General features: G+C 40.3%; 1 protein-coding gene and 1 long non-coding RNA gene across 3 annotated transcripts in view; both read right to left on the bottom strand.

The window, feature by feature from the left end:
* LOC143424090 (A-type potassium channel modulatory protein KCNIP1) overlaps positions 1–25,637 on the bottom strand; it is a 141,206-nt gene that overhangs the window by 22,071 nt on the left and 93,498 nt on the right. Inside the window, exons 5-6 of one of the 2 annotated variants that reach the window (XM_076895911.1) lie at positions 8,298–8,624; positions 2,378–2,566 (exon numbers count right to left, since the gene is read on the bottom strand). In XM_076895911.1, the coding sequence (XP_076752026.1) occupies positions 2,378–2,566; positions 8,298–8,624 (516 nt within the window). The remainder of the gene's footprint in view (positions 1–2,377; positions 2,567–8,297; positions 8,625–25,637) is intronic. The other variant, XM_076895912.1, reaches the window with a different exon arrangement.
* LOC143424097 (uncharacterized) overlaps positions 12,755–25,637 on the bottom strand; it is a 72,390-nt gene continuing 59,507 nt past the window's right edge. Inside the window, exons 2-3 of the long non-coding RNA XR_013101881.1 lie at positions 13,868–14,164; positions 12,755–12,894 (exon numbers count right to left, since the gene is read on the bottom strand). This is a non-coding gene — a long non-coding RNA (uncharacterized LOC143424097). The remainder of the gene's footprint in view (positions 12,895–13,867; positions 14,165–25,637) is intronic.

Here is a 25,637-nt window from a genome sequence, read left to right as displayed (position 1 = left end):
ACGACGCCACTTGTCACTAGGCTCGTTGTAATTTCATTGAAATTACGTTAATGCGCAGATTAGTTGATATTATCGGATCGCGTGGGGGCGAGGTGAAAGATTGGAGAACGTGTCTTTCGATGGAAACAGTTTTTCCACGATTTCACGGTTCGTCGCTCGTAAATTCTCCTCCGTTCTTTCTCTTACGTCGAATGGCAAACAAATCGCGATATCGATACGACATTCGACTCGTAGCCGTAAAACCTACCGCGAAGAGAAATTGTCACTGTCAGGAAATCGAGGGTCTTCAATGCATATTTGCTGTTGCGTGCAAAAGTAATTTTATTTGCGTCTATTCTTTGCCAATAAACATCGATCAAATTCAGTGATAATTTCGATAATAACGAAATGTAGTAACGTAAAGGAACGAATTTTCTTCTATTTAAATTTCAAATTCTGCTTGCCTCGCGGAAAAATGCAATTTGTGTCGTCCATTTTCCGTTTCTCTCAACTTGTAACGCGCTGCGTTTTTTCTTCCGTCACTGCTATTTTTATTCTACATACATCAACTGTTTTGTGTAGCAAATTTATAGCTCCAGGGATTTATCAGAGATTTTCTTTTTGCGGACCGTTTTTTGTGCACATCTTACGCGACAGTCACTTTTTGCACAATTTGATTTAAAGGGTAGATTCTCGCGGGATTTACGCGAACACTAAAAGCTAATTGGTGTTGTGACCATTCCAGTAGAGCGTTGCTTATAGAAATTTGTACTTGACACTACGCTTACGTTTAACCTCTTTTTAGGAACCTTCAAGCATAAAATACATACATTGTTTCTTCCAATTCTCTGCATGTACTATGCACGAATAATTACTAACTTGTTAATCTCTAATTTTCTGTTTTCTCATATTCTTAGAGTTGAAAACGTGTCTCACAATTTAACGAATGTTTCTTTATACTTTAGTACACCTTGAGAACTACAATAAGGATAAGAAAAGTTACTGCAGATTCGACAGCTTTGTGTGTCTCGCAGAATCCTGCAACGGACTCGTTAATAATTCGCCGTTTAAATAAAAGGAAAAACACCCTCGTAGCGATCAAAGCACGTCTCTAGAGGTTCGGGTCGTTCATTTTTCAAACACTACAAAAGCATCAATCTGTCGTGTGTACGTAACTGTACAAATTGGTCCAATGCGGAGCGAAACAGGGATACACTGGTACAATCGAATATCCTTCGCGCGGCGGTGAATTTTAAAGTAAGCTTTTCACGAGTTCCGCTGGTGCCTTGAAAAAAGCATAAAAACATTCGGAATCGATAGAGAACTATCCATCGGCGAATATCGATATCGTTTATGCAGGTGGATAAAAGGGAATGCCGAAGCGGGCGCCGATTTTGATGCGAGAGTTTGTTACCATGGTAACTATGCATCTGCGTTCAACGAAATACCATGGGGCTATTTACTCTATTCGATTGTGCTTTGCCTTCTATTTTTCTTTCCCCAGTAGCTACACGCATACATATATGTGTTCTCTATTGTTTATGCTTTTCGAACGAAACTTCGCGTTACCGCGAAACAAAGAGAATTTAAATGTGAATGCATGGGCGGGGGTGCCTCGGATAAACAGAAAGGAATACCGCTCTCACGCTTTTTAAATTCGAACCTATCGTTAAGACGCTCGTCCTTTGTTAGTTTATTGCTAGGCCACGTTCGCTGTTTTCTGCCGCTGAATAAATAAACATGGAATTTGTAGTACCTTGCGTGAAAGTGGTTGTTTTGTTTCGCTGTAATCGCTGGAAAACTGACGAAATAAAAGTAAAAACTTGGGAAAAAAGAAGAGAAGTGAATAATGCAAGAAAAGACTAGCGTCCTTTTCTTTCTTTCTTTCTTTCTTTATATCCTCCAAGTTCAATTTTGAGACCAATATTACTTAGCACATAGTAACTTCGAACTACCGGTGGAGCATACCGAGAGCTATAAAATGGCACCATTATCGAGAAATTTACCAGAAACGGACGCTCAGCTTTTCTCTGTCCGCACCATATTCATTTTATACTTATTATTTTCGTCGAGACTAACTCTTGCGACACATGCTGCACTTAATTCGTTCATAAATCAATTGATATTATTTCAACTGAAGTCGTATATACTCTTCCTGAAGTATTAAAGGTACTTTTGACCTCATACATTTATATAACTTGTCCGTGGTATTAATTTTTACATCTATTTCTTCATTTACCACTGTTTCACTAATTCTAAATTACGCTTAAAAAAGTCAAAAACAGAAGAGAGACAGAACAAGCGAATTTATACGTCTAATCGAACAGATTTCCCTGTATTTGTCGTTAATTAAAATGGCAATAATATTTTTCCCGATATTATACTATAATACACCTACCTCCTTGCGGAAAGAACTGCGAGTAGATGCACTTGAAAGTTTCCTCTCTGACGACTCCCGTGGGACATTCTGCCTTGAAACCACGATATATTCTCTTCAGCTCTGCCTCCGTGAATCTCGTGGCCCGACAAAGACTCGCCAGAGAATCGGGTCTGTATCTTGGTGTCTGTTCCTCCTCGTACTCGGAGTCTGAAAAATGAAAATCAAAGATTTCTCTGTCAACGCATTAAATAACATACATATAATTATACATTTCATCGTAATCGCCATTAAATGCACGTGAGACATTTCACATCGTTAGTAATTTCTATACTTTTGCTACTCTATCCCTCGTTAGGCTACCGTCTGCGCGTCATGTCCGCCATATTGTATAATATACCACTAATTTACTGAACTTGTATCAGCTACAATGCAGAATCACCGCATTGATTTACAGTAGCAGTAGTTACGAAATATAGACTCACCTAAGCTGTCCGAGATATTATCTATATACAGCTACGTCTCTGGCACTACGTCTGACCCCATACGATGCATTACTACTAGTTGCCACAGTAGTAGCGCAGTACTGTAAAGGATCCCAGGGTGATCTCAATGCAAATCAATTGAAATTAATACTTCTCGTGGGTATACACGCTATAAAATATCGGGGATATGTAATTTCCATGTAATTATTATTAATGATACATAAATTTTAATTTAAATGTCGATAATAGCGAGCACGTTTTAACTTGAATTTAGATTCATGTTATATTCGTCGCGTACACGCGCGTGTGTTTTCGCATGGGAACTAAAACCAGCAAGAAGTACATATTTTATCCAACTCTCTCAATCGAACTGTTTATTTAAAGTGCGACTCTGAATTGCTACGTCCATGATAAACGTGTGATACGTGCACGGGGAACCGCAATTTCGCCAAAATAAACTTTGCATAAATTTGAATTCCGTGCTACGGATATATTGCTATTCCATGTGGATCTTACATGCTCGATCGTTGTACTACGAATTTCCTGCAGCTTTCATACCTAAACGTTTCTAAATGTTTCCTCTAATACGTATTGTTTTAGCGTCCATTAAACTGTAGCAGCAGTAGAAGAATAATATATTTCCTTCTCTTCCGGTCATGATCTGCGCATTACTCTATGAAAAGCAAATGAAACATTACATTCGTTGGTAAGCTTCTTTCACGGAGAGTAGAAAATAGTGATACGGCTGTGAAATATATCTTGTTCAAATTGTAAAACAACGACACGAAAGAATGTTGGTGTGTAATTGAAATTCTTATGATGTGCGGAGGATCAGCTGTCATAAAAGGATTTGATTACAGGGATTCTTTACTATCTTTACTATCTTTACGATCCATGTGGATCTATCACGTTGCACGCGTGAGATTTACGATGGTAATACGAGTCCCCTTTCAAGGGTGAGTTATTTCATTTTTCTGCAGTCATACATACACGCATACTCCTCTATTTTATATACTACTTTCTTTTCAATTAATTTTTAATTAATAATTAAAAATAAAAGTAACATATTAGTTCTATTAACTCAACGTGATTCGTATATATTACAATTTACAACAATTGTATGATTGTCAAGGAGAATGATAGGTCGAGCAATCTAAAAGTACGTCTCGTTGTCACAACTAGAACGATATCGAATGATGCAGAAGGAAGACGCTACGAGATATGAAAAATACAGGAGAAGAAGGGTTAGATTTGTCGATATTCGTGTTTCATTCGCGTTTCGAATATTGGAACTTTGCTAGGGATGAGACGCATTCACTGCACAACATATTGTCTTTCCCACAACAATAATCTATCGCAGCCCGCGTTCGTGATCAGAAAGCACATCGGATCCACCTTCTACATCGTGATCAGAAAACGGAGCCATCTAACTCCAGTTTCCACCGACGCGTCTACCAGCCTGAGTATATCAGCCTGTAATGGTGCTAATACGTGTCCCGTATCATGACGCATCTGTTTTTCTTCCAATCATGACGCGTGAAATTCGAAACGCGTGGAACATATTTTTATTTCTAATAATCCAATTACGAACATCTGCATGCAAATTCAGAATTGTATAAATACCCCTGAGAAAGTAGTATTGCTACACTATTTTTTGTTCTACAGTGTAAGTATTGAAACGAGAATATATAGAAAATATTTTTATCGATTATTTTACTATTGATTGCTATGAAAAGTTTTTGTAAAATATGAAATGAAGCCAAATATCGCGAACTGATACTGTGCAATTGAAGTAGATTCCAAAGCGTTGTTCGTGTTTCTGGCCACGTCATCATTCAAGAAACGTCGCTTCTACCGATTTCTCTAAAAGATTCGTCACGCTTCGCACTTCAGCATTCACCCTTTGCTCTTAAACCCATCTGCCAATATATATCTTTTTCAGTTCACGTACACGTAGCAAAGGGCAGAGTTCATTAGTTAAGACGAATGGTTTCTCTGTACCTAGAAGGGGTGGTAACCAATCTACCATCCCTTCGTTATGATTCCACCTTCTTTCAGGCACGTAATATTGCGGAGCTCTTTTAATAACAAGAGTACTTGACAAGAAATCAATTTATTTTTAATACTTTGCTTTGCAGGCTTTTAATTACATTACTAATTAAATAAAAATTAAATAAATAATTATTTATTAAAATATATAATGAATTTAAAGTGGCTAAATTATTATATATATTATTAATATTAATAGTATTATTAATATTAGCAGTTTTTTTCAAGAGGATTGTGGATTTGTTCCTTTTTACAGGAAAATTTTTCACTGTAAATGAACAAACGTTTCATGCGAAATTCTCTGTACACGCGTCAGTACAGTTATAACACTTTCGTTCGAACCGTTTAAAATGACAGGTAATTAACATTCGACCGTCTATATTTCTTGGTGGGCTGCAACAAAGCGATCCGAGCCATGTGCAACCGACACGCGTGGACGATGCACCGATCATGACTAACGTGCGCTCGTACGTTTAAATGAATTTTCCGCGAGTGGCGTGCAACCCATTGTCAGGTTGTTTCGATGCGCGCCGACGTATGCTTTTATTCGTTTCGATTAAACGAGGCGTTGAATTTCAGCCCGGTAAATGGTTTCGAGAATTCAGTTACCTTTCATGCGAACGGGAGGCGATGGCTTGTGAGCAACGCTGAAGAAATTTATTGGAAACTGTTCCTTCGGCCGGAAATACTGACCCATTTTTCATACACCGTTATAACATAATTTTACCTTTATTATAAAATGACTACGCGTTTAAGCGCAATCAATTTTTCAGATGGGTGTTAATATAATCATATTTGCGAGTCAAAATCATATTTCGAAATCAAATCATATTTGCGAGTTAAAGTCGTATTTCGAAATCAAATCATATTTGACGAAGCACTATTTCGCTTATTCTTGTCTGACATGGTCGTCGAAGGGAATGCTGGAAATAAAAATAACTCTACAAACGTATCTCACAGTAATATTTGACGTTCGAATAATCGTCGTAGATCATTTCTGAGATCTTTGTTCCTTTTTTGCGTGCCACCGCGTAATATCTGTTGCCCTTTGCTTTTAAATACGCTGCTCGTAAATCGGCCCGGGGAAACGTAAGATTCAGATGATGCTACGTAACGTTTCTATGAATTTTCATGAAGTGTACTCGTGCGTCTAAGATTATAGTGCTATGATAAGAACGCGTATAACTGTTGCAACGTGCTCTAATTGTTACCAATGTTGACCGCTGGAATTTTAAGCGGAATTTTTGACATATCTATGCCACAATAACTAACAACTACATGCCTTACAAGGTCCCAAACAAATTACTTCTACACATTCTATCTTTATATTTCAACGAGCAACAGAAGCTACCCTGTACAATTTTTCTCTCGAATGAACAATTTTTTCAGTATAGTGGAATATCGTAAAAACTTGTTAAATTTATTCTTGCGATATTAACTGCTCGACCGGAGGTACTGGGATCAAAAATTAAGGAAGAACCGCGTTCTTCTCCATTCTTTCTATCAGACAAATAAGTAGTTCGAGTCACGCGTTTTCAATTGACTCCTATAAGGTTCGCTATCATCGTGGCAACGTCTAAGAGGATTTCCAGGTAGCGAGCTGAATTTTTTATCAATTTTACTCGAGCGACGGTGGGTGGAGCAAAAAACGCGGGCAATGATAGTCACTCAGCGAGGCATCGGGGTAAGAAGGTCGATTGGGGGTAAGTCGAACACAATAACCCTTGAAACACGTAAAACAGTGGCGAACGTGCGTGTAGCCGCACAGGCGGAAGCATGTACGAGCCATGCAACATAGATGGCTGGGTAAAGAACGTGAACAACTCCGACGACCTCTCGCAAGGGAAGCTCTAGAGAGACCTCGCACGTTTCAGGAAAATGTGTTCCAACCACTTCATGACGTACGATTCAAGCATCCGGTGGAGTACGCGATCAGTTGCCGCGGACTTTGCGAAACGTATTTGCATTTTCAAACGTAATCTGCTTAATCCGAGGATGTAACTTTTATTCCACCAACTTGGACGTAGTTCCAGTACAGAGATTTAATACGTTTCGCTGTTTGCTTTTAAACTTCTTCTAATGTAATTCTTTTATTCTTAACTTTTGGATGTTATTTATACGGTTTAGTAGATTTTTATTCAATTTACGGGACTGTTTATAAAACAAAATTAGAAGAAACTGGAAGATATCAATCTTATTTATCTTTTGCTTTGCATAGTAAAAGGTTATATGAATATATTAATATTTTTTATAGCTTTCACTATAGTATCTGCACGCTGCGAAGGTAAATTAATTATTGTTTTGTATTTCATCTCACTTTGTAATTTCGGTTTAATCGCTTTCAGGGGAACAATGGGTTACCGCTCGAGGTATCAAGATAGAAAGCTTTAGTTTGAAAACGGTGTTCCCAAAGTGCCGGCAGATACTAAACCGCATTTTCCGGTTCTCATCAATTTCAAGTTGGTGGTCCATGATCCGTGGCATTAGCGCATGCAACTGAAATATACGACAATCGGAAACCCCGCCCGAGCGCATCGTTAGATCTTTGATGAAAGCTGGCTTAGCTATATCCTGTCGAAACGTTCCGAGCCCCGTACTAAATCCACATAATTCACGCCGCGTTTAAACTTTCGAACAGCGTTAACCGTTCAAAAGTTCGAACTGGGAAAATTTCAAGAACGTTCCGCGTACGGGACGCTGCAAGCGGAGCGTACGGGGAGGACCAAAAAATATCTGACGCGTAGGTTGCAAAGGAAGAAAGACGAAAGCGATAGCCAAGTTTAGACGCTGTAATGAGCGGAGTACGGATCGATACTGGATAGATGAAAGGAAGAGAAATGCAACCCGCGCGGAATCGAGGAAGATGTGTTGCAAGGTACCAGAGAAATATGTGAGGGGATTATAGGAACGGGGAAAACAGATACAGAGTTGACGATGAAATAGGGAAGAGAAGATCTAAAATAAATACTGCGGGTCGTGGCGAGAGGGAAGATCGAGTACGGACCAAATGGAGAGAGAAACGAATCCTGCAAGAGGAATGGACGCAAGCACCGTACATAAAACAAATAATCAGAGTTAACGAAATAAAATCGACATCTGAAATTTCATTTGGGTTCAGATTACGAAATACCATACTCCCCGTTTAACAACTCAAGATGCTGAAATTCCAAAGAAGAAACAGACACCGCGTTACGACATAAACTCATTTGTACATAAGAATTCGTGCGACACATTTGAAATGCAAAAGTGTTCCTTTCCGCGGCAGAACTTGGAAACGGAGCGAAACTCGAGTTATACCTCCGAGTTTACCGGCGTAGACGCGGATGCGTCTACAAAATCAATTCGTCATGCAAGAGACTCGAGCAGGTGCTACGTGTAATACTTTGAACGATAAACTGGCGAAATACCTAGAGCAAACTTGACGCCGGTCCAGGCCTGTCGAACGTAATTGATCAGCCTCCTGTAGAGGGGCCTCGGTGGTCTCTTGGTCGAGGTGCCCTCCTCTTCGTCTCCTGGCTCGCTTTCCAAGGTGCCCGGCGGTGGTCCCACGCCCGTTAGTGTCCCAACCTGGTTCCTCTCGCCAAGGATGTTCACCACCTCTCGTAGCTCAGGCGCTACGCCCTGCAGTCCTGAAGCGTAACTCGCGGGGACGACGCCTGAACCGAATAGGTTCGCGCCGCCCCCGCGACCTCTGCCACGGCCACGGCTCCCTCGACCCCAGGCGGTACCGGTACCTTCGAGATTTTATGCGGGGTTAACGCGTATACGCGAACACGATTCCGGCGGATATCGACGTTCTGCATGGACTCGACTCGGGGTGCACGGTGTATGGGAATACATAAGCGGCGAATCAGGCTCGCGATTTACCTAAAATCAGGCAACTCCGGTTTCCAGCGAAACTTTCGCCGCGTATATAACGCAGTATGTACTGGGAAGTTGAACGCAACTAGGCGACTGTGTTTTGTGTTGTACGTTCTATCATTAGATTAGTGCTGTACTTGTACCTCTCGAAAGCAATTATCGCATTTATAATTATTTTCCATTTTTATAGAATTTCGACGCTTCTCTGGTATAGTCAGGTGTATAACTGCACGATCCCACGACTCTTCCGTTTTTTAAATAACTCTTTTTAACCCTTCCGCTTCTTTAGACCGGGGCAATTTCAGTCGCCCCCAACGGCAGATGCTCACCTCGCAAGCGTGCAAGCGCGAAGGGGTTAATCAACTCGGATCGAATCATTTATCACGCGTCCTTAAACGTCCCCATTATACGTATTAGCGATTCCTCGAGATTTATGGAAAGGTTCACGACAAAATTCTCATTATCAGACTTCGCTATCGAGTCGACGAGCGACGTCTCATAAGTTCCCGGGTGTTCGAGAACACTATCAGAAGGAAAGCTGTACTTTGTGCCCCTGTTACGCGTAGTTACAGTACCGTATTATTACTCTGGCCGGTAGTTTTCTCGGTCCCCTTTGTACGGGTTATTTTCCAGAGTTTATCACACAGTTGGCTCGAAGCTGAAGGGACAGCGTTTACGTTCGAACGTGTATCTTGGTGTCTCGCACGCAACAACGGTCTCGTAACTGGTCCGAGAGAGGCGAGTCTGAGATCGTGCAGTTTCACGGCACCGACGTAACCTCTATCAAAACCTTCGGCTACAGGTATTTACCTAGCCTCCGGTGCGGAACAACGCGGAGATTAGGGGTACACGAGCCCTCGCAGGATATTGGCGTTTCAGATAAATCGCGCGCCGGGATCGCTGGGCGGTGTCGCATGAAAACAGCTGAATTTTTAACGAGAACACGGGACTAGCGTTAAACCGCGGGACTTACGATTAGCTTCAATTTCGGGATCCCGCGAAACCGGCGCTAAAACATTCACGATGATGAAAAAGTTCAATTAGCGAGAATCCGTGGGTTATCGATCGGCACCCTCCGGCTGTTTCACCGTTCCTAGTCGTAGTTTCGAGAGTAATTAAATGTTTTAAACGCTCCCAACGGTTGCGGTAGCTTCGCGTAATAATGCTATTCGTTGCGTTTTACGGTCGATGCTCTTTTTCGTCGTTGCTTACTCGATCGATATTCACGGCGGTAGATATTTGCGAATCCCATGAATGAATCAACGTTTGCACGTGGAGAACGAGGGAGTTGTAACTATGAAAATTGAAGGTTTTTAGTTAATAAGGATCGAACGTGTTCGTATGTTACAAGAGAATCTTGTATAAATCGTGAAAGCACAATGTAAAACTGTATCGTCATTGATAACATATTATTCCAAGTAATCTGTGTCAATCGTATCGTACGGCTAATTTACGAGCGTAATCCACTGCGAGTAATGCATTAGTTTCATTATTCCATCACAAAGATTTATTGTGACGCCTGCTTCAACGGTGCATCCGAAAATCGAGATAAATTTATCGCAACGCTATTCGAGTCGGTGGATACTTGCTCGCGTTACTCAAGAAGCGGCGTAATGAACATAATGAACACACCTGCACACCCGGGCGAGCGACTGGTTTGTAATAAACTCCGAATAATTAGAAACGGTAGTTATAGATACAAATTGCGCGCTCGAACGATAACAACGAGTCGGACACATTCGTACATCGAATAAGCTGTAATTGTATACTGCTAATTAAACGATGATGCGACGATGACGGTAACAGGATCGAAATTAACTTTGGAACGCGAGAATGCATTAGAAGGCATTATTTCTTTAATCGGATAAATTACTCGATGACTTGGCAATTTCTTCTTTGAAATTCTGTCGAATGGAATTGATCGCAAATTATCGACTGTCGGTGTTGAACGAAGATCGAATGATATCTGTGAATGTATATGGTCTGGCTTGATGATTCGAGGTACCGAGCATAGCTATGCGTTTGCTGCGTCTTTGATGACATAAATCCTCTAATCACGATCGGGAGTATTCACCATAAGTGTCAGATATGGACAAGCGGAATGACCAGAATGACCCAGATATCCGGTGACGTGGAATAAGATGTTATGGGTTCCTCTGGAGGCGTGTCGCGTCACTGAATACGACGAGTATTAAACTCATTGTACGATATAACGTATTATGTTCTCCAATTTGGAATTTATTACGGTGGATGCTTCCACGATCTCGTTAAAACTAAATAATCGTTTGTTTCATAATTATCAAACGCGTTATCAAGGATGCGAGAAATTTAATTATATATATTATATTATAACTGTAGGATAACTGTACGGTTTATCTAGTGGATTAGTTTAATAATAATATTAATAGTTTAATTTAATGTCTAATATAAATTAATGTCGTACGATTATTTTGTAAGGAAAGAGAGATATGTAGCCGAATTGTTGAAACAGTGTTCCGACGTATTCCGAATGCATTGACCCATAATTAGGTTACGTTTTATATTGTGCTTTTCCGTATGCCAAGGCTGACCAAAACGGGTCAAATCTACTGAGAGATTGTACGGGGTACTAAGCCTTTGCTAGCGAAGACAAGTCTGATACATTTAACGTGACACGTTAGATAAGATGCAGTCAACTAGGCGCAACGTGTCCCTCCTTATCTACTACGTGCTTCGCTTAACACGATAAGTCTGTGACAACCATGTTAAGCTTTTAAAACTAACATTTTCATTCAAGTTTCACATATTGTTTAGGTAAATACAAGATTTTATCATTTTTGTTTTTCCTCTCTCTGCGATCTCCTGTCAAAATTCGTGACAAGGTAGTGCGAACAATAGTTGTGCCATTCAAATATGTATGAAATGTGACGTATAAAATATTGCATGCGTTATTCGTATCCACCCCTCGTGTATTTCGATCGATATATGGATCCAATGTTCTCGTTTACGTTATCCTAACAATAAGTAAAAGCTTAAAGAACTTAATATCGTGCATACATGTCGCTGCTTGTCCCATGTAATCTCCAGTATTTTTATTAAAATACGTAAAAGGTATATTCTTACATAATACTGCATTCAATCGTTTCGAAATTGGCAAAGCATTTGTGACTATTTTTTTCCATTAGCATAAGAGATGATGTTTTTGCTGGTCGAATAATATCGAGAATGAATTTGCATGAATTTTCAAATGAGAATGAAATTTTATTTTATTTGAACAATAATCTACTAGCGATTTGAACACCTACTGGTAATGTGTTTCTAAAAGAACATATTTTTATACCTTTGGAGCTATTTATTCTTAACCTGTACTTTATTCAGTAGTAAGTAGTGCATATGTAATGAAATAATATTTTTGCTTAATAAGTTAATAATGTACCTATTTACATCATGTTCGTGTTATACCTTCTTGGCAAGTAATCAGGCACTCCAGTTTACCGCAGAAAATTGTTCAGCTGTCTTGTTATTACACAGCCCCCTCATTACATATCTTTCAAATATTTGGCAGACTTCTTGATTATATTAAGAGAAGCTTCCAAGTCAGTGAATTCATAAGAAAAATTAATTATCTATATAAATTCCCTCTAAAATTTCTCGATAATAATAAAAGAGTTAACTTGAACACAAAATGAAGTTAAATTATCCCTGCGAGGAAATGAAAAAAACCCGTCGAAGCGATTCATTACATCCGACTGTCAGTTTTCATCTTCGCCTGAAATGAAATTCACCCCTCTCCAGAACGGTAGATTATTGCTCAGATAAAAATTCGTGAGAACAACATTCATTCTTTTCGTCCTGGCGGTGAAGAAGATACCTTGACGCTTTTTATAGGAGGGGAGCCCCACCACAGGGCCACAACCCCCCGCGCTCCCCGCGACAGAGGAGCTGATGGTGGCAAGGCAGGGAGCACCCCGACCGCCACCTCCGCGGCGTTCCAAGTCACGGCGTCTGCACCCACCTCCGCCCCCTCCGCCACCGCCACCCCCGGCGGACAACACCACGACGGGCCCAGGGGTACGTTTACGTGCCCCTTCTCGCGCGGAGCCCCTTTTCTCGGAGGAGGGCCCCGCGATCTCCTGACGCCGTAGTCGCAGGCTTCTTCGAGCCCTGCAAACCAATTCGTTCACGTTCTCCATGTCTCCGTTTCTCTATTTGTTGTTACTTGTGATTCATGATACAGGGGTTCGCGGAAGATATCGATTCTCGACAAAGGACTGAAAATTAGTAACTTCGCACGCGACTTTCGCACATAAATTATAAGTCGTCGCAGTTGTAAATTGAACTTCTCGGTACTATTTCCCTCTGTATCGAGATTAATCGTACGTTACGTATTCGATATCGATCGATCGAGTACATTCGCGGGATGTCAGTGAATTTTCTTGCTTCTCTGTAGTTTACAGCGCGTAGCAACGCGTTCTCTGGACCGATACACTCGAGCTCGGAATTTACGGCAGAACCCCGGCTATTTACGAGGATTGCGATTTAAAACGACTCTTTCTACGCATATCTCTTTTACACCCGCCGAACGCGCAGGGCAAATCTAGTTTTTATCAGCTTGTTTCAAAACAGCCCACTTTATTAAATTTTTGTTTCCACCCTTCTCTCTCCCGTGCTAATATCCACGTACATCTCTATTAAAACTGCCCCCTCGCGTTCCAAATGAAAAATGTCCGCTCGCGAACAGCCTCGCGGAATATTAAATCACGATTCCTCCATGGCGGAACGTGCAGTTAATCTTCAAACGCGTTCGTGTTCCAAAAAACAAGGTTAAAGGTTTCAGCAACTGTCGCGATTTTTCCGCAGTTTCGTTAAAGCTAAAGCGCGATCGAATTCGATCGTTCGTCAAGAGTTAATTGCCAGAATTCCCAACCTGATGCGACTCGAATAAACAGACGACAAACGAAGGGAAGATAATTTGATTTATAGGCAGGTAAGCTTCGGCAGAGCTGGTCGGCGCGCAATTGGTTCGGTAAAAGGTAAAACCGGTCCACTTTTAATTCTCATTACGAACAGAATGGAACTTCCCGTGAAATTAGGACGCGGAGGAAATGGAATTTTTGCGACGCGGCAACGTGCTCACCCTTTCTCGCGCACAACCACGTTGTTTCCTCTCTTCAGAGATGGAGTGCCTAAATTAACCCTTCGGATATTAGCTCCGCTGATCGGGTGCCCGGAACCCACGATGCGTTAATTGATTAGATGCACATGCGTCAATCCCGATCGGAACACGCGGCGTCCCGTTCGCACAGCGCGGTGCTCCTTCGATCCTTTTACGATTTAAGCCGATGCGGAGGGATCCTTAGTGTTGTCATAATGCGCACGCTCGGCGGTTATGAACGGTTAGTGTGTCTTCGCGTGCATTTCGCCTTGTTAGTATCTGAAACCAGCAAAGAGAAGCATGTATGTTAGTTGTGCCAACGAGAAATAATCGAATTATCGATAGTTTATTTAGGTTTAACTTAAACGACGCGACGCTCTTCGTCTACGGAAATAAAAAGTAGAAAAGGATAAGGTAGCACGGCAAGGGTGCACGGCTTTGCGGAGATTAACTTGCGTAAAATACTGCTTTAAGTAGGATGTAGACTGTAAATTTACCGCACTTTGCGGAAGATAAGTAGGGAAACGTGTTAACACAGGTGTCGGCTTGTGGGGGTGTAAATGTACCCTTGTGGTGTCTCGGGTTTCTAAAGGCGGGAAATAGAATTTTAGGGTCATCTGATACCACCTCTATATTTACAATGGCAAATTACGCCACGTTCCTCTGCAAAGACAACTGAATATATTTTAATTACGATAATACTGTTGTATATCTAACAACGACTTAACGTTCCTACTTTATTATCGTTTCATATGGTATACAATATAATATTTAATAAACGCGACAAGTTTCTAGTTGCCTTATACAATTTAATAACGTGTAAAAATCGTTACTCTAATCAGTCGATACGTCCTCGTTAACTCGCGAAGAATAATTGGGTCAAGAATATGGGACGTTCGCTTGACTACGTACGAACGCAACAAATTACAGGAAGACGTAACCACTAATTGGCAGGTTGCAAGACTAACAAGATTCTGCCCGGCGGGATCCTGAATGCATGTTCTTTGCCCGCGATGATGGCGCACGGTTTATGTCCAAACGATAAAGCCGGGGTCAGAGCGCTCGTAAAAGTACCACTAGGGGGGGAGATCTTCGAGATCACTTGGCATAGAGCACCCTGTGCACTGTGCACTTTGTAGCTATACTCTGCCTCTTATTCCCGATTCCGGCTGAGAGCTGGACGGTTGAAGGAGCGAGAGTACAGAACAGGACGGATACCCTATCTTTTAGAGAATTCATCGGGGCGAAATGAAAATCGTGCGGGTGTATCTGGGCCGCAACTGAGCGGTCATCAACAGTAAATAGCTAGCCGACTGTAATATTCGCTCCAGGGGAATCAATTATATTTCCCCAATCGCCGGTATCGATGGAATATATCGGAAGCGGATCCAAAGGTTAAAATACTTGTGTACGTTACCACGTGCACCACCAATGGCTATCGGTTGATGTTGCAATTTTACCGATGAATCGCGTCGATGGAGAAACGAATTTCGTTGATTAAGAAGAATTTTTTATTGTATCATTAACGTTATTTCTGTAATTATATTTTGTACGACGTACAGTGTACGATGTACATTGTATATTGTACTGCTACTATATCTATCTGCTACTATATATTGTATATTGTACATTGTATATTGTACTGTACTTTTATCACGTAATTGATTTGGTTTTTTGTTGAAGATGAAGTCGACAATTACTTCTCTGGTCTTTGTATAACCATGTAAACATTAATAGTAGAAGGAAGAGTTTATAGAACATTATTATGCCATTCTAATGATGTCACGAAACGATACGATCTGAATTTGAAATAAGTTCCACAGGTATTTCGCAATTATTCGAAGAACCACAGCCGATGGTATCGAAATAACTTCAGCTTATCGCGAAACTATTACTCGCATTACAAGCATCCCAGCTACAATTCCCGGCAGCGTTCCCGAACGCGGTGAAGAAGTATCGAAGTGAAAAGAACTCCGGCGAGTTTGCAAGTCCAAGTATTTCCACGAGTTCCGAAGAATTCAGCAAAAAGTGGAAACGGTCGGAGAATACCTGGCCAGAGAAGAGGAATACGAACTGTTCATGAATATTCCATCAAAGGGATTCCAATCATAAATACGAAAGAGACGAGGGGTAGCTCGCAACCCCGGCTGCTTCCGTATCGGCGCGTATACGTTCAAATTTATGTGTGTCAAACGACCGTTTAAATGTTCCATTACAGTTTTCCTCTCATTATCCGCGCGCACGTCGCGTAAACAACGCGCAACGAACAAATAGATAGAACGTTCATTTTTTTATATATATATATATACGTATCATTCGTACATAGCGATTAACAAGTTTGGAACCTGTGAGCAGCGATAAATTTATCAGGAATTTAACGTTCCAATAAATTCTTCGAAACGATAATTAATCATGCTCAACTTGTTTTCACTGTGTTATATCGAGGGAAATATTTTTCATTCGTTTTAGGAAGCAAATAGATATAAATGTTTGGTAACGAGGCCACTGAAACGTATTTTTAGGTATAACGATGGTGGGATGAATGGCTGCAAATATTATCTGAGAGGCTCTGAGGAGAAGTGGTACCAATAGGTGCTCTTGGATGGTATCTCTTGTAGTTCTCTTAAATTGAATGGTTCAAACGCATTGAAGAATTAAACAATATTTCTTGATTCAGACATTTTTAATAATTGTACTGTAACGAAGCGAGGTAAGATATCCGATAAATGTTAGCTACGAAATCGACAATTTTTCGTGGATCTCTGCCAGGCTACGTGACTAAATTCCGTTCTTCGATCTTATTTCCAGCCATCAGAGAACTCGTTAATGATGAAGGTTTGGCACGTAATTACTGCAACTTGTTCAATAAGAAACGAATATCTGCCAATTCTGGTAACATCTTCGACTTCTCATAAACCAATGATACCTGATCCCAAACTTATTGTAGAGTTCGTACACCCATACGAGCAGTAACGTCCATTTTTGGTCGACATTTATAATTTACATTGACCGATTTCTGGATTTGACCGCTACATAAACGTTTAATCGGTCAGCTCGAACGATAAAGATCGTAGAAATTAAAGTGCTGCCAAAAAATTCGATTTTCATAGATGCCCCCGTGCGAGTCGATATTCCATATACAGTGAATTCCAGCGATGGGTGTAGCAACGGCGTCCACGTACGAAATATGTGACCGACCGTGACAGTCTCATGTAAGGTTTATTCTTTTTCCACGAGAACCCATTCCCAACCACTCGAAACGACCATCTCTTCATATTATCAGCTTCCACCCTGAATTTCACTGCACGGCCATCGCGATGGGCCACTTTTCTTTTCTACCAGTCTTCCTCCCGGATTCTCAGATGGTTTCCAATGTAGGTCTCTTCCGATGGTGTTGTCGGCGATCGAGGAAACGATCAAAAAAAAAAAAAAAAGAGGAAAAGGGAGCAGCTGCGGTGATATCGCGAAAAGAGCGAGGACGATAAAGAAAATGGAGGGCAATGAATTTCGGAATGTTGCGCCTGGAGAAAGGAAGTGGCTGTGGTACGACACGATCGTGCGGTCATTGAGCTAGATGTCAAATAAGTATGAAGCAGTAGCCGTACAGCAATGGCGAGAATTTTTTCTTTTTTTCTTGGAAATAATCATAAATGTAATTATATGAACGTATTTAATTTTTCGTTGAAATTCTTTGGCGAATAATTTTATGATCTTCGTATACGGTTTTATGATTGATTGAGCCTGCATATTTAACTCTTTTTTTTTTGTGCAATCATGTAACAATGTCCACAGGATACATTGTAATTGTGTGTAGGTAATTCTTCAAGCTTCCTATATATGTATGCGTAATCACTGAAATCCGCATGTAAATTAATGAACACAGTAAATAATTAGAGTGCGGAGAATACCTTCCTGATTTAATGTTCCGCTTTTGCATTGTAATTATTTATATTCATAGCCATGAATTTTAACAAGATGCAATTTGCCGAGATAATTTCAAGCACGAAGTGAATTACGAAGGTAGATAGCCGAGCGTAGAAGCATCCCTGTTCACATTTCGAAATCGGTACCTATCTTCCGATACTGTTGAAATTCCAGGAAAGAAATGATGTTAACGTGAAAACGATAAAGGCGATATCGACAAATTTTCATTACCAGTTATATTATCATTTAATTTCCGCTTTACGTCAAAATAACTTTATACCAAAATTGTTGCAAAGGAAATAAAATACCCGCTGCAAATATTAATCACAGTTACCTTTACGTCCTCAGATTTTTAAGTCCATAGTTACTGAGAATAACGCAATCCGAAATACACATTTTTCAAATTCTCGCCTCTCTCCAAGACTGTAATCCCCTCCTATGTTATTCGCGTTTCCTCTTTTTTCGTAAGCCGATCTCGTATTACTTCTAGATCCACCAGCCATCCATCTTTTCCCCACGATACCATCGGCTCGAACTGGAGGAATGCGTTATCACGAATATTGCCAGCGATACCAGCACCTCCCCGCCCCCATTACTTATTCACCTCGCAATCGTATCACGGTATCGCTTCGTGCAACCCTCGTGACTCATGTTCTCACTGTAAGTCTGGCTTTAAACTTCCGAGATTTATGTACGCGCCGCGAACGAACTCGACCCTGGACGGGACCAGGGAGTGAACTTGTCGCCGATGGAGGTCGTCCGAACGAAGACACGTCGCACGCCTCCAACAAATCTTCCAATCTGCCGGCAGCCTCTGCAGGAATGTCTCACCGTCGGATAGGCCGTACCGCGGGGTAGCTGCGGGCTATAATTTTCGTCAGAAGGGTGAAGAAGACAGAGATACCGCGCCCGCGTGGACCTTAGACATTTACCCCTCGGCCGATTTACATAACAGATACTTTACGTGCACGTAACTTATATCGTGCTGCATTTCGTCCAACTCGAAGCTGACCGATTTAACGCGCATAAATTAACCAGCCCCTAACGACCGAACGGAATCGTCTTGAGGCGTGCATGCATATGCACGCTGCGGGCTGGGGTTGTTCGCGCGAAACACACTGCGCCACCCCCTCAGGCTAATCGAGTTCGCTCGCGAGGAATCCTCGAGGAATGGGCGCTCCGGCAGCCTTCGAACGTCGCGCGGCGGTGCCAAAATCGTAAAAGTGCGAAGTCGAGAATCGAACTTTTGCTCCCGCTGGATATTTATGCAGTCTCGCATGCGTGTTATGATACTAAATTATTCAACACTTTCAGGGGAGATTTCCTGGTTCAAAATTAAGGGAAAATGCATTCGTTTCGAGAGGATCGTATATGTACGTAAATTATTTTTATTGCAGCGAACGTCTTTGTGACACGACCCGGATTTCACAAATTGTGCATTTTTGCAAGGTATTCTTTAAGTAAGAGGGCAAATGATTCAATTGTTAATACGAAGCGTCGTCCCAGGATGGTGACATTTAATTAAAGATTAATTACTCCAAATACGTTTCAAATTAATTAGATCCACGTTCCGAATCGAGTAGCAAGTTTTAGTTATAATCTCGCGACGCAACGCTCCGCGCAGGAGTGGTTCTTTTTTACCTCGATAATAAAGGAACAATATCAAAATTAAATTCCGTGACCTGAAAACCCCAAATAGCCGGGCGTGAGTGATGAACACCGACTGAGTAACCGCGCTATACTTATCGATCACGTTTTTAAAGTTTCGGACCACAGCGTCGTTCTATATTACCCCTCGCGCGGCGTCATCCCCTATCTGTGCATTATTTACCTTAGAACGCGCGAAATACAGTTAATATATGCGTCACCGCCTAATGCGTTTCGGAATAATAGTATGCAACAGTGTTTGGGTGGTGTTGTAGAGATTAGATCTTCTGGTATGCGAGAAATGGGAGAATCTGACAACGTTCAATTATCACGCGGCAAGATGGACACATTTTCCATCTATTGCGTTTTATCGTTTTAGCGTTTTCCATCCATGTACGCGTTTTATCGTAACAAATATCGAGACATTCGTCGATTCGTGACTCGATACAGATAAAATTGAAATCGATCGTTTCGACAACTCGTGCTCCTCTACAAACACAAATATGTACGATGTAAATTCCATTAGCTACGAGACCGATCAATTGTGCTCTACGGTATCGATCATATTTTATTCGACGATTGAAGGAACTTCCTTCTGACCTATAAATGGGGCTACGAAATGGCGGAAAGTTTTCATTTCATTGGAATCCAATTTACCCTCCGCTGAAATCCAATCGGGCGTTCGGCTTCGAACAGTTCGACGTAAGAGTAGGCAGAATCGACTAGACCAGTTAAAACGCAAGTCGGTGGCGGACGAGTAATCTTTGATATCGGCCTCGGCTTAAAGCGTACGTAGACGTGCAGGCTTTCCTTCGAGGGAATAGTGAATACACAAAGCTGTGCAAAGCTACATAAAGCTTAGCTAAGCTTCTGCATTGTCCTATTGTCCTTTGACGGCCCCTCCACCCGTATGTATGTTACCTTATGGGAAACTCGCTTTCGTCAACTCGCCAACAACCTGTCCACGTACGTTGAACGTTTCCGCGAGTAAACATCAGAGATTGTTCTAAATCGTAATCGCCGTTATGAAGTTGCCGTATGAATTGCACCAGTCGTTTGGAACAGGGGAGATGCTTGTGAAGCTTCGGTTGTTCGGTCTGCTGGTCGTTGTGGGAGTTTTTTAGTCACAGCTTTAACATTTTCACATTTATTTCATATATCGTATCGTCTCGATTTATTAGGATCAAAATAGGAATTTTCCTGCCTACGAGCTAATTTTGATGCTAATGTTACGCAGCAAGGAAGAATTGGATGCGATAGATCCTCGTTGGCACGGTTTATTACATGGTCGTAAAGAAGGTTATTTTTCAGATTAAGATCCCGGCTTTCTGCTCGCATGTATCAGAGTATCCGCATCCTGGCGTAAGAAGCAAGTGTAATCTCGTTAGAGTTTGCAGAAAGTCGATGCAAGATAGTTAAAAGAAATTTTGATTAAGTAAGAAGAAAGGCGCTTGGTAACAATAAACAAGTGTTATTGCATTTTTTGCCGTTTATAAATTGTTATTTGATGTGTTACTTGATTAAATATACATAATGTTTCACGGAAATACATTAAATTTTCTATCGTTTTATTAATTTTTACGAATCCAATTTCACGAAGCGCAGTACAAACGCAATAAGCTAGTTTATCCAAGCAAATCTGCTCAATTGTTCTCGATACGGTTATGTCCCAATGATCATGTGAATTGTGCGATTATTTCATAGATAAAAATACCATTCAGAAGCGATTAAATGTGAACGACGCTAAACCGATGACTAACACTTTTTTTTACGATATATGTTGCGCTTTCGTATTGCAAGTTGAACGTTCCTGTTATCTATTCGTCTGCAGCTTGTGTTTTAATGTGAAACTATTTATGGTATATTTGAAATTGGTTTCTCACCATAAAACTGCAGAAGCAGTAAAAGCTTATTCACCACAGTATGCATATTTAATACCATTTTAACTGGTTCGGATATTTTTATTCCCGACACCGTATGCACGTGAAAATTCGCGTACGTAGCTGTTTAGAGAAGTTTAGAGAGTTTAGAGAATCTGTATGGCCCGAAAATGTACCATGGAACTGATCACTGTGTATTGCCAGGCTGTAGTCGAACAGCGTAACGATAAGGCTATGCTATAGATAATAATTACTGTTGCGTTGGTATTGGAAACCTAATACTGTTGTGCACCAAACGAAATTACGGTCTTGCGAAACTGTGAATTCTTTTGGTGGTTCAATGCAGCGAAAAATATTTTTTAAATCGTTCTACTTCGTATTATTTCAAGCATTTGCATCTGTGAAAGGGAATGCGTTGCAAATATTAATAAAAATTATTGAAGCGCTTTGTAGAGCCGTATATATGTAAAAAAGGAGAGAAGGAAAAGGGAGGGAGGAACGTTTCGACCTGGATCTGCTAGTGAATTCATCACTAGCAGAAGGGGTACCAAAATGGCGGAGTCGCGCTTTAAACGCTGGGATGACAAAGGGATAGGTCAGAAATTCTATTATATGGAAACGGAGGTGATTACTTTCGGGAAACTGTATTGTGTTTGCTTAGGTTGCTGCTCATCCAGTGGCGAGTATTGGAGGACCGCCTCAGTGTTAAGTATAAATGGTACAAATAATTGATTTTATTTAAGATTGTAAAAATTCGAATGATAATTTTACTGCTATTCTATATTAATATTGTTAATATAATGTTGTTAAATATAACATACATGTTGCTTAATACTAATATCAGGATCCGGTCAAGGCTATTTTCCCCCTTGTTCTTTTACTTAGTCGAGTGAAGGGAAAGGTTGCTTTGAGCATTACGTACTCGTCGTCCTGACTTTTAACTACTCTACTGCCGTGTATTATTTATTATAGTTAACATTAATTATATTATGCCCTTCTCTTGTATATTGCTCAGATTAATATATTCTTTCACATATCATATTTGATTTTGAAATATGTTTTACACGTGTTTCTCGTTTAAACTTAGATAGTAGAGGGGAATGATTAATCATGGATGTGGCTGACAAAAATGGCTAGAAGGACACAGTGTAAAAACTGAATCTCGCATGTAAATGTTTGAATAGCGCATATGGAAATAATAGATGAAAGTAAAGAGTTTTTCGGTTTGATTTGCTGGAGCTTTTGCTAGCGAATATAAAGCAGAACGAGAGTATCGCGAATACGAAAACTTCTAGACAGACTACTAAAGAACAGCAGACATCTTCTATGAACACAAACGATGTTGAAGTGGATTTTGCCATAATAATAAAGTCGATTATGTATGCGTTGCATTTACCGACTTTAGTTCACTAAGAAAATCCTTTACTCACATGAATAATTCACGAAACAATTAATTAAAACAAATTAATTCTATAATTCCGTTGGGTGAGTGTAACACATAAACTACTGTAATCTCACTTCGAATGTCCCTTCAATTAATTACAAATTACCTTTTTTCTCTGAAATGGCACTCCTGTTTCCAAAAACAGATGACTGATTATTTCAACATGTCAACGTAGAAATAAAAATGAATCTTGTATTAAGAAGTAGAATTCTGTATATAAACAATAAAAGAAATCTATCGGTTCTAGCGATTCTCTAACTGTTTATTTATACCTAAAGGCTTGAAAGAGAGACATGTGCAGACTTTGTCGTCATTTTCTTTTAAACGGGAAAGGAACCCAAATTTTTCTATCGAGTATTCTTTTAGTTCATAGAGCTCCAGAAGCGTGTAGACATGCTTCCACTCTTCGAATAAAGAATAATTTACTTTGAAGTGTACAAAGAACCTTTTATTTCACGTACCTATTTCCAACAAAAGCAGAAAGAAATGGATTCAATAGAATCTTCAGTAATTCAGAGTTCCTTGGGTGACCGAAGGCGTGACACCGTTTGACATACTATTTGATATCCTATTCCCTTCACGCTATAACTTGATATTGGCCGGTTCACCGCTATTACGCGGTTCGGCTATTAGGGCCTTCGCCCTCGATTATTCTCCGGCCCGTTACAATTTCGATTCCCGTCTCCAACGCCACTATCGATCCTCTCTCAAGCAGGAAACATGGTCACCCGATTACCTGCCCGTCACGGCTCGCGCTTTTCAGACGGCCCCGTTGCACATTAACGACTAACATAAAGAGACAATTTCCTCCGTTGTCCAAGTCTGTATCCCGTGCTTCGCAATGCAGAAGAACTGACGCGCGCCGGATGCTTCTATTCCATTATACCTTCTGCATGACCGACATTTCTACGCGCGGCTGGGAATTTGCGAAGCTCTAAGTGACCCACGTAGACGATCCTTCAGGATATATACGTTTCCTGTGCGTCGTGTTGTATTATATTTCAACGTGTCAGCGTGGAAGCAAAAATGAATCTCGTGTTAAGAAGTAGAATCCTGGGAACGGACAGTGAAAGAAATGGATTCGAGCGGGCCTCTAAATTATGCCAAAGGGCAAAGCGAGAGGACCCCAGATTTTCTGTCGAACTCCTGTATTCTGAAAAACACCGTTGGTTTAGTTGTCGTAGCGAATAGATGTTCCTCCAAGCCTGACTAATAAAGACCCTTTCTTTTAAAACAATACCATCGAGATTTCGTGTCTCGAATTCATTTCTAATAAATCGTATAATACAAGGACGAGAAATTGTGTTGTTTAAATTGCGATTTTATATTGCTATCAATTGTGGAGTTTTAGGGCGGACGAAATATCGTTTATGATTACTGAAATCGTAACGTTTAGTATAAGCAGGTATATATTTCAATGAGAAATGCAGTTTTTTAAATTAAACGAGAATTGAATTTGTGAGCAAGAGAGTATCGATGTAGAAGAGATGCGAAATTGGGATATTTTTTGAAATATTTTTAATTAAAATTTTACTTTGATATAATATAATAAGATGACAAAGGACACGCATAGCTTTCCTAATACATTAAATTCTTTGTACGATGGATATTCGTACACAAGTAAAATTTTTAATTAAACCAAGCTATGCTTCTTTCTTGAACAATCTACATAATTATAATTAATGTTAATACCGTAGTCGGTAAGGAGGTATCAACTTGACCTGAATTAAAAAGAAGATATTGTATACTTATGGCCCATCGAAACTCATTAAATTTAACCTCACTTCTTTCATCATGTAACTGTAAAAGGCTATTGCTTGCAAAATAAATTATTCGGGAAATGTAAATTTGATTGCTTTTCAACCACCCCTATACGTCATTCAAATGTGAATAACAATTGTTCATGATTCAATTTGAACAAGTCGTGTCAATTTAAGAAACAGTGTGACATATATATATTTGTGATGGATCGCGAATCTTTGTTTTATTACAAAACGAAATGAGGGAAGTATTGTACAGATTTCATGGAAACTGTAATAAAGGTGTACGAAACAGCGTCGTAAATCATTACGGTGACAGTTGGCATTTTGTATATATTTTTTTCAACCCATAACCAACTTGATTCATTACATTCTCTTTGGACAAAAATCGTTGCTAAAATAATTATTCTGCAAAAAAATAAAAAAACTGTCAGATAGCGTGAAACCAAAAATTGCGCCCGCGAAGGATAGAGGTACACGAACCAGCACTCTGCATGATGAATAGCCGTACGAGGTATGAGTTAATGTTGCAAGAAATTCCTTCACCAGCCACTGTCCGTGGGGGTTGATAAATATGCTATGCAAAGGCGTCTAACGACAGAAACCACAGCTATTTCCCTTCGTGTGGCTTCCTTCGCAAAAGCTTCAACACTTCTCCTTACTTGCTGCTAAACGATGAAACGTGTTCATTTCGCCCTTAATGCGTTTTCGTTCGAACAATAAAATTCGTGCCCTCGTTTCACTCGTTCAAAGCTTAAATTACCGCTGCTGCTTTTTATCCAAGCTGATTATATAACCTTTTTATCATACGATTTTTTAATTAATCTTTCAAATTGAAATTTTTTCGAGTGCCTGCGCGTTCATGTGTCTGTGCGTACGCATGTAACAGTGGAATTTTGTAAAAATTTATTCGAAATTATGGCAAGGAACCTAATATTGTGGGATAATGAAATTATGCTTCTGTGGTTAATCAGTAATTTAATGAGTTTCTGGATTGAATGTTTTAAAACATTGCGTCAGTTGTTGAGTATAACTTCTTAATTGGTAAAAGTTTGTAAAGAACTATTTATTGATTTTTTAAATTTCTTGTATGTTGT

Source organism: Xylocopa sonorina, chromosome 5 (assembly GCF_050948175.1).
Source record: "Xylocopa sonorina isolate GNS202 chromosome 5, iyXylSono1_principal, whole genome shotgun sequence".
Taxonomy (NCBI): Eukaryota; Metazoa; Arthropoda; class Insecta; order Hymenoptera; family Apidae; genus Xylocopa; species Xylocopa sonorina.
Note: the sequence above shows the minus strand (reverse complement) of the source record. Positions and strands in the feature narration are given on the sequence as shown.